We start from the raw sequence: 10,545 nt of genomic DNA, 5'->3' as shown, positions 1-10,545 counted from the left end.
TCCTCTTTACTAGATGTGTACCTAGCTAGTCATACATGGTATCAAACATTTTATCAATCAACATCTTTTGCCATCTCATTTCCACTTATTACTCAATGCAGTACAATGGATCAAGCAGTCTCATTAGCTGCGAGAAGCAGACGATTCGAATCGAGTTTTTATCCTTGCAAGGTAAACCTAAACACACGACGTGGCGAGGCACTCCGTCCCCACACACATCAACCGTCCCCATCTATTCCCCGTCAGCAGATCAGGGCTCACCGCCTTGGCGTACAATGCCTCACTGACCCCGAGTGCCGTCGTGCAGTGACCGCACTTGTACCCACCATAACCGGAATGGGAGACCACGTCTCAGGTCGCGTGAGGGGCAAAGTCTACTGCCAGGTTCAATCAGGTACTAGGCTTACCGATTTACCATATTTCTCGGCATGTGCTTAGTATGTTCAAACGCTTGACACAGGTATCCGCACGTTAATCCTTATTCCAATTTCATCTCGTAGACCACGCATCCCCATGGATCCATGTCCACAGACCGACATCAGTATGATATGAAGGTGGATACAACCAATTTCCTGACCTCGCGCGAGTGCTAGAAAAATCACTCGACTTCTACCGAGATCCCTAATTAGCAAAGCAGCTACTTGACCTAGCATACTAGTATCCATCTCAAAAAGGAACCCTGAGTTCATGCAACTAGGGTTTCAGGCAACTCCTACACTTAAGTGCACAGTACAAGCCTACAAACATTAAGTGCAGTAAAATAGCATATATAACGGTTATGCATAAAACCGGGGCTTGCCTTTAATTTAACACTTAGGTAGTGTTTGCTGGGGGAGGTACTCGCTTAGCGAGCATCCACTGGGTAAGTCCACCATTCTTCAGGTCATCCATCAACGACATCTTGTTGTTGGCACCACATCACGTGCACGATCATCACCTCTCGGTCCTAAATGAGATGCAAGATGCATATGTATGAATATAATGAAAGGAGCACAAAAGTAGCACGGATATACAAAGACTCAGTGGCGAACTAAACATTTAAATTGGAAGACACCGTAGACAACCACACGTTAGCATTAGTTATCTACGCTTTATCGTCGATCAACATTAACACCATTAAAAAGATGACAATATTTTATATATTTACGCAACACAAAAATAACATCACAAGTACGCGCATTTTATTTATTTGGATACGGCTTTTCATTAGTTCTCATATGGATCGCGCAAAAGCATCACCGACCACACCAGTCCAACCAAGACAACATAAGCTTGAATACGACATAGGCATCACTAACTACGGAACTTCTATATCACAATCAACTAGAGCAAGAAACATACAAAACGTGACACACGTGCATTATTAAGCTTAGTCATGGCAAGTCTATATGACTTAAGTGTTAACTAAGCATTTTTAGCCAAAAGGGTCAACTCAACAATCAATTAAGCACTTGCAGAATTTTAGGACAGCAGCACAGCAGCTACTTGTTTCAATCATAACTTTTCAAATATTATTCCAAAAATAGCAAACTAAAACTTTTTGAAAAGTTTAGAAAGTTCTCTACAACTTTGGTATTGTCATCACAACATGATTCGACCCTTATCAAGGTCAAAACGAGCCAATACGACAGCTCTGTCCAGATTTGGACAGATTCAGACTTGCAACTTCAAAAATTCATAACTAAAGATTCAGACATCCAAACAATTTGATCCTAGACTTTCTGGAAAGGTAATTAATTTGTCTATACATTATTTATAAACATCCCTGGCTGGTTTAGCATGTATCAAGGGTAAAATATATTATGAAGGCTGTGTTGTCCAAAACTGGACAGATTCAGTCTTCACACTTCAAACACATGTAACTTAATATTCAGACCACAAAAAGAGTGATCTAAGACTTTTTGAAAAGCTTAGCAAAAGTACTACACAACTTTTATAATCACCAAGAAGTGATTCCAGGTTTAACTAAATCAAATATTACAGTTTTCGAAATCTGTTCTGACGGTGGACAGAACACAACAACCAGTCTGTAAAATTCATAACTCTTAAACCGTCAGGCCTATAGTTATGAAATTTTAGCACAAGCAATATAAGAAAAGCCTCTACAACTTTCTTATAATTGACAAGGACTGATTCTAACATTAACTTAAGCAAACAATGCAGTTTCTGAAATCTGTACAGAATTTGGACAGATTCAGTTACTGAATTTGTAAAAAGCACAACTCCTAAACGGTCAGACCTATGGCTGTCAAATTTTAACACCAGCAAGATAATAAAGTTATCTACCACTTTTCTATAGCGCATATCTACAGAAAACACAATTTAGTTCATCAAACATACAGCACACCAAAAACAGTACGTGCAGCCCAAAACAGAAATTAATAAATTTCAGCTCCTATACAATTCAAGAATTGCCATGTTCTAGAGACTTAAATCGTTCTAACACTTTGACAATTGTTAGAGTTAAAATAACTAAGTGAGAACTAACATGTAGACTTACTAATTTTTATACAAGTTATTTTGCGCACTAAAAGTACCATACTCAATTAACAATGCATTATCTATAACAATCAATATCGAAGCGCTTTTCACCAATAGTTTGCATTTTGATTTAGACATCACCTAAGCACTACTACTTTTCATTCGCAACCATAACCATACACATTTAGACCACAACAAGCAATTCATCGCGACTACAAACTTAACCAAAGCCATCTAACAAGTCGGCTAGCCAGAGAAACAATATAGGCCGCTATACATCACACGCGTCGGCTAGTCTATTATTATCGAAATCTGAGACACAACATGTATATGACAATCACTTAACGAAATCGACTCCTACTTAACATGAGTTGGTTAATCGCAGTATTGGACTTAGCGAACCATTTTAGACATCACAACTCAAAAACATGGGTTGGAGCAGATTAATCAGCTTTTCCTAATCATTGCTCAACTTAAAGTTGTTACTACACAGGTCACTTAAAATGGCACATTTTTGGGATCTAACATAGAGGCAATTACACATGGCGTAAAACTCCATAAGACTACATTTGCTACTGAAGGACCTGAAGCACTTATGTGCATATCTTAACGGATTGTTCTTCAATTTTAACAAGGACCGACTTATGAACGCTACTCGCCTCCAATAATTATTGGGCTGCGATAACGCTCGTATAAGACCTCTAATCGATCAACAAGACATTTATTTATCCAACGGACATGGAATGCAATGATTGACAAAACAAAGTACCAATCCACCATACAACAGAAATCATGACGACACCGATGGATGCTATCAACTACCTGTTTAAACATATTAAACTTACTTCTCGCTTCGCCACTACACCACCCTTTAGTCACATGACCATCAGGAGCATCCTTCACACGATTATACAATAGCAACCTACACGTCGGGTTACACAATACATACATCTTTTCTTCGTCGCGGGTATAACCACATTACGGCATATACCCGCACACCTCAATCAATTATCTTACGCCACCACTACTACAATACACTACGGCACACACACATATGTGTACTAATTCAATCCTCACATCACATATATTCCCAAACTTACTCATCACATAAAACAAGCACGACACACGTGTTTACCAAAACGTGAATGCGACCTTGCCACGGCATATAATCCAAACATTTTATGCCCACATCTAATCAAACACCACTATACACCACATCGACCCAAAACGTAATTAGACAAACTACAAATCGCACACCTCAACAATACATCGCATATATTCCTATCGAAATATAAAAACGTTCGAGTTCTTTTCTACTTCTTTTTCTTTCGCCACGAACTTCAATCCACACAAATACATTTTCTTACACATGCACAACATAGACCAAAGCTTAAACAGATTAATCCACAAAATACCAAGTGAACAACCTGGACGAATCGAGGCTAGTCACATGGGCTGTCCACAAGGCTTGGCATTTCGTCGAACGGCCAAGCGCGGAGCGCGACTTTGACGGTGGCTGCGATAATACACGAGTTTAGGGACTTGGCATATCGTCCACACCATGGATACAAAAACAGCAAGGGTAGCGGAATGTCTCACCGAGGGTCGATGACATCGCGAGCGGGTCTGCGCCAAAAACAGCAAACGCCCGGCGAGCGTCACGACGTGCTGTCCACCGGGCTTCACAAAACAGCGAGCCGGCAGCATGCGGCTTGCTGCACATTTTTACGAACAGCCGGCGGGCACCACGGAGAACAGCGAGGAGGGGGCTCGCTGTTTGCAGAGGAGGGCACAGGGAAAAAAATGGAGCAGGGAGGGGAGAAAGTTTCCTGCTGCTGGGCAGCCATGGAGCAGGAAGGTGGAGGTCGGCCGGAGGTGGAAGAAGGACGCCGAGCACAGGGGCTAGAGGTCGCAGTGGCGCTGGCCGTAGGGGGCGGCTCCACGCACGCCATGGGAGGAAGGGGGCGCTGGCCTTGGTGCTCCCTGCGCGCAGGGGGACAGCAGGGGAGAAAAGAAGCTCGGCCATGGCTGCTGGAGGTGCTCGGCTAGGGAGGGAGCATGGAGAGGGAGCCGGCTTCCATGGGGAAGAAGTGGAGGAGGCCATGGCTGCTGGCCGAGCTCCCTGCTGGCCACCGTGAGGAAGAAGACAGGGAGCGTGTGTACGTCGGCTGAAGGAGAAGAGAGGGAGAGATGGCTGTGGCGGCTAGGGGTAGGGAGTGGTAAATTTTTCCAACTTGCAAGGGGAGGCCTCATATTTATAGACATGGGCTAGGGTTAGGGTTCCAATTGGGCCAAATGGGCTGGGTTGGGCTTGGCCCAAAATCCCACTTCGGGTCGCATTAAATTTATTTTTCGGAATAAAAATGTTTATGCGGGTTTCGTCTGTACGCAAAACAGCGTGAAATAGATTTCGGATGAACGGACGGTTGCGCGATTAACTCGGCCGAGAGTCTGTTTTGACTTTGCTCGGAAATAATTCCTCGCGCATGATTCGAAAATAAATCGTCCTGAGATTTGATCGGTTTTGGATTTTTAGTCGGGGAAATCGGATCGTGACATTTTAAAATCGCTGTCGATACGGGATTTTGAATTTGGTTCGGACATGAGATATTTGGCTGAGTCGAGTAAGAATTAATTAGAGGACGACATATTGAGTATTCCGTCTGAGTGTACGGACTCGGATTAAAATAGTCAGACACAGATCAACGTTCGAGGAATTAACTCGGGCTCAGACCAAATAGCAGCCGTCGAGAGTTTGATTTAGAGAGCTTCAGATGAGATTTATAATTCGAGATTGACCATCGAGTTTGCATTCGTTCCGAGAATAAAAGTTTTAACACACTCCAAAATTGGTTGTTTCTCGCGATCGATTAACTCCGAATTCGGTGAACTTCCAACAGAAAGCCTGATAGACAGAGATAGACACGATCGAGAAATAGAAATTTTCACTGAGCATTCACGTTAGGGACAAATCTCCCGACATAACACGAAACTGACACCTGGGGTGTCACACCTCCCACCACCAAGGCAGCCGGAGCCTGGGCCAATATGCTGAAGCATGGGTACGCCCTCTTTTTTATTTAGTTATATAGCACTGGATTAGATATTATTTCTAACTATCTCGTTGGTTTTCTTGCAGTCAGCGTCAAATGGTGGCCGGTCTTGCTCCACCTTCTCGGCCTATGCTATGGCCCATAAGGGCAAGGCGACGTCCGACGTCACCTACAACCCGAATGACGGGTCTGAGGTCTACACCAACCCCGCCGTCTACAGCCGCCTTCATGACTACACCGCCATGGCGCAGGAGGTCCATGGCCCAGAGTATGATCCGAGCACCGAGGCGATCGACCCTGATGTGCTCATGAGGGTTGGAAGAGGCAAGAGACATGGGCAGTACTGGATTGCCGACGGGGCAATCGACTCGTCCTCCACTCCCACTCTGTCTCAGGTGAGAGCAAGGAGCACGGGCTCGAGTCCAGCCATATGACCTCGGCACGACAGCTCACAACAGCGCATACAACAACTCGAGGTTAGTGCTTCTGTAACTCGTTCTTCCTTGAGTTATATACCTTCTCTTTGAATTACTGTAACGCTGGCTTGTAATATTACAGACCCAACTAGAAGAGATGGAGGCAAGGATAATGGCGGAGCGGGCGGTGACTGATCAGAGGATGGCAGATATGTTCCAGTACATGCAGAGCCTTAGCGCGGCACAGGGTTTCGCTCCGCCACCTCCATTGTTCCCTGCAGTTGACCCTGCTATGTTCCATACTCCTGTGAGTATCAAAATTGTAGTTACATTTTGGTAATGAATATGGTATAACACATGCAATCTATTCTCTGTGCAGGGCCAATCTGGGGCGGCATCCAACAACCCACCTGAAGGGTTCAGCCCAACGCAGCACCAGACCAACCGCCCACCTCCATGAGTGCCGAGTTATGTTTTTAGTGTTTCGAACACAAACTTATGTTGAATACTTGTCAGAGCTTGTGAACTTGTGTTGATACTTCTGAACTTTTGAACTTATGTCAGTATTTGTGTTAATACTGTTTGTGTTGAGAACCTCTCAACTTATGTCAGTATTTGTGTTAATACTGTTTGTGTTGGCTATTTATGTTTGTGATGATATCTGTGATGTATATATGTGATATATATGTGATATCTTTTGTTTGTATGGATGGAATATAAAAAAAACAAATAAAAAAGGTGCCTACTAGTCACTTTGCGGAGTGTAACACTCGGCAAAGAGGTTCTTTGCCGAGTGTCCAGGTCATAGCACTCGGCAAAGAACTAAGACCTGGGCACCGGTATAGGTTCTTTGCCGAGTGTAATGTCCCTGACACTCGGCAAAGAACCTGATATGGGGACCCTCTCTGGCAGGATCTTTGCCGAGTGTCATAGGTGGCACTCGGCAAAGACGGATTCTTTGCCGAGTGTTGTCAGCCAGACACTCGGAAAAGGTAACTCCTTTGCCGAGTGTCAGCCGGGACACTCGGCAAAGGTGCCGTCTCCGTCAACCGACGCCGTAACGGTTGATTTTCTTTGCCGAGTGCCCGAGAAAAAGTACTCGGCAAAGAAGGCTTTGCCGATGCACTGTATGTCGAGTCTTCTTTGCCGAGTGTGACACTCGGCAAAGAACCTGACATGGGGACCCTCTCTGGCAGGATCTTTGCCGAGTGTCATAGGTGGCACTCGGCAAAGATAGATTCTTTGCCGAGTGTTGTCAGCCAGGCACTCGGAAAAGGTAACTCCTTTGCCGAGTGTCAGCCGGGACACTCGGCAAAGGCGCCGTCTCCGTCAACCGACGCCGTAACGGCTGCTTTTCTTTGCCGAGTGTTAGGATTTATGGGCTTGGCCCAATTAAGAAATTCAAATAAATCCCAGAAAATCTCAAAAGCCCATACAAGAGGATGGCTAGAGGATAGGTGGAACCATTAGCACCATATTGCTAGTTCTAGTGGAGTAGAGCTAGCTTAAATATGGAAGCCACACTCACTCACCAAGTCATGGATGAGAGGAGAGAGTGTGGAGAGCCACACGCGCGCGCGCTCGCTCGCCTCGCCTGGCCGGGCCGGGCCGGGCCGGGGCGGGGCGAAGGGCGCGGGCGCACGACATGCGATTGAATGGTCCGCCGAAATCCGGCCCCTCGCCTTGCAGGGGCGCGGCTACCTTTTGCCGTTTGATTTTTTGGTTTCTTGGCTGTTACGCTTATCCTAACCGATCGCTATAAAATCTCAACTGATTGCGAGATTTTCGTGGGCGGATAAGCACGGGGGGTCGCGGACTCGGCCCTATAAAAGGAGCCCGGCAGCCAGCCTCCAAATCATCCCCAGATCCCAGTTCGCTTTCGCCTCTCTTCATAGCTGAGCCGCCTTTTAGTTCCCTTCGTCCCGACCGCAGAGGTGCATCTACGATCAGGAGAGCAGGTCTCCGGAACCCTTCGTCTTCTAGATCCTGCACCGGGAGAGGGCGAATAAGGTTTTTGGGAAGCGTCTTCACGCGACTGCTCGTGATCTTCTGACCTCGTCAACCCTGTTGATTCGCTACTTCGACATCGTCGACCCAGCTGATTCTGGCGCGCGCCAACTATAAGTAAGTCTAATCAGTACGCATCATCTAATTTGGCTTTTATTTCAGTTCTTCTGATTTGGTCATGATTTATATTCGGAATTTAATTTGGAATTTGTCTAATTATTCAACAATCCAAAAACCTTATTGTAGACAATTTCCTAGTTTTTCTATGGCTGCTTTTGCCGACGCGCTGAAGCCAGAAAAGTTTAATGGTATGCACTTTAAGAGATGGCAAGTCAAGGGCACGCTCTGGCTTACTGCTATGAATGTCTTCCATGTTAGTAAAGGCAGACCTGAGGGTCCACTGACTCCTGAACAAGAGAAAGAGTACGACCATGCCAATATTATGTTCACGGGAGCCGTTCTTAGCGCCCTTGTTGACCGTCTGGTTGATGCGAATATGCAGTACACAGACGAGAAAGAGTTGTGGGATGCACTTACTACTAAGTATGGTGCATCAGATGCTGGCAGTGACCTGTATATCATGGAGAGCTTTCATGATTATAAGATGGTTGATAATCGCTCTATTGTAGAGCAAGCTCATGAAATACAGTGTATAGCCAAGGAGCTTGACCACCTTAAGATAGTCCTTCCTGACCGATTTGTGGCTGGGTGCATTATTGCAAAGTTGCCTTCTACATGGAGGAACTTTGCCACAGCTCTGAAACATAAGAGACAGGAGATATCAGTTGAAAATCTGATAGCGTCTCTGGATGCTGAGGAGAAAGCTCGGGCTAAGGACACGGGATCTAAAGGAGGCGAGGGCAACTCCAGCGCCAACATGGTTCAAAGGAACCACAACAAGGGGAAAGGAAAGCCAAAATCTAACAAGCCCAACAAAACTACCAACTTTAAGAAGAAGAAGAACAAGGCTGAATTGACATGTTTCGCATGTGGCGAGGCGGGTCATTTTGCCAAGGATTGTCCCGATCGAGCGGATCGCCGTGGCAAAAAGGGCAATGTCAACACAGTGGTCGCTAGCAATGAGGAAGACAAAGGGTATGATAATTTACCTTTCATCTTCTCAGTATTTCAATCACCTAGCTGGTGGCTTGATACTGGTGCTAATGTTCATGTGTGTTCTGACATCAACTTGTTCTCTTCTGATCAGGGCGCCCGGGATTCTTCCGTGCTAATGGGGAATGGGTCACATGCTTCTGTTCATGGCACTGGCACGGTGGATCTGAAGTTTACTTCGGGAAAGATCGTGCAGCTGAAGAACGTGCATCATGTCCCTTCTATACACAAGAATCTCGTTAGCGGAACCCTTCTATGTAGAGATGGGTTCAAGGTAGTTTTGGAGTCCAATAAATTAGTTGTGTCCAAGTCTGGACAATTTATTGGTAAAGGCTATGATTGCGGAGGCTTGTTCCGCTTTTCTTTGTTAGATTTCAATAATAAGTCTGTGAACCATATTTGTGCTAATGTTGATGATCTTGCGAGTATTTGGCATTCTCGTTTGTGTCATATTAATTTTGGCTCTATGTCTCGGCTTGCAACCATGAGTTTAATTCTGAATATCACCATAGTCAAAGGTTCTAAGTGCCATAGTTGTGTGCAGTCGAAGCAACCTCGAAAGCCTCATAAGGCTGCTGAGGAGAGACACCTGGCACCACTAGAACTCATACATTCTGATCTTTGTGAGATGAATGGTGTGTTGACAAAAGGTGGTAAGAGATACTTCATGACATTGATTGATGATGCGTCTAGATTTTGCTATGTATACTTGCTAAAAACTAAAGATGAGGCTTTAGACTACTTTAAAATCTATAAGGCTGAGGTTGAAAATCAACTAGAGAGAAAGATCAAACGTCTTAGATCAGATCGTGGTGGCGAGTTCTTTCCCAAAGTCTTTGATGATTTCTGTGCAGAACATGGCATTATTCATGAGAGGACTCCTCCCTATTCACCCGAGTCAAACGGGATTGCTGAAAGGAAAAACCGTACGTTGACTGACCTGGTGAATGCCATGTTAGACACTTGTGGTTTATCTAAGGCATGGTGGGGGGAGGCAGTCCTGACTTCATGTCATGTTCTGAATAGAATTCCTATGAGCAAAGAAGAGAAAACCCCTTATGAGAAGTGGGTTGGGAGAAAACCATCACTTTCATACTTGCGCACTTGGGGGTGCATGGCGAAAGTCAATGTACCAATTAATAAAAAGCGCAAGCTTGGTCCAAGGACAGTGGATTGTGTCTTTCTTGGATATGCTTCGTGTAGCATAGCTTATAGATTTTTAGTAGTTAAATCTGAAGTTCCTGATGTGTATGTTGATACTATTATGGAATCACGTGATGCTACTTTCTTTGAACATATATTTCCAATGAAAGACATTCATAGCAATTCTAGATACTCTTCTGAGATAACTCCTGATCATAGTACACCTATTGAGAGTTTTGAACAGCCACATGAAATTGTCCTAGAGGAGGATGACAATGATGCTCCTAAAAGGAGCAAAAGACAAAGGGTTGAAAAATCCTTTGGTAATGATT

General features: G+C 44.8%; 1 protein-coding gene across 2 annotated transcripts; it reads right to left on the bottom strand.

Annotated features, from left to right (window-relative positions):
- Positions 1–770: 770 nt before the first annotated feature.
- LOC111589263 (vegetative cell wall protein gp1) lies at positions 771–4,684 on the bottom strand. 2 transcript variants are annotated; one of them, XM_023300061.1, is made up of 3 exons: positions 4,081–4,684; positions 3,909–3,997; positions 771–946 (listed from the first exon to the last, which is right to left on the bottom strand). In XM_023300061.1, the coding sequence occupies exons 1-2, from the start codon at positions 4,583–4,585 to the stop codon at positions 3,924–3,926; spliced, it is 579 nt and encodes a 192-aa protein (XP_023155829.1). In that variant the 5' UTR covers positions 4,586–4,684; the 3' UTR covers positions 771–946; positions 3,909–3,923. The 2 variants fall into 2 exon arrangements, with proteins under 2 accessions (XP_023155829.1, XP_023155828.1); XM_023300060.1 differs by lacking the exon at positions 771–946 and having other exon boundaries at positions 3,583–3,997.
- Between the last annotated feature and the right edge of the window lie 5,861 nt (positions 4,685–10,545).

Source organism: Zea mays, chromosome 5 (assembly GCF_902167145.1).
Source record: "Zea mays cultivar B73 chromosome 5, Zm-B73-REFERENCE-NAM-5.0, whole genome shotgun sequence".
NCBI lineage: Eukaryota > Viridiplantae > Streptophyta > Magnoliopsida > Poales > Poaceae > Zea > Zea mays.
Note: the sequence above shows the minus strand (reverse complement) of the source record. Positions and strands in the feature narration are given on the sequence as shown.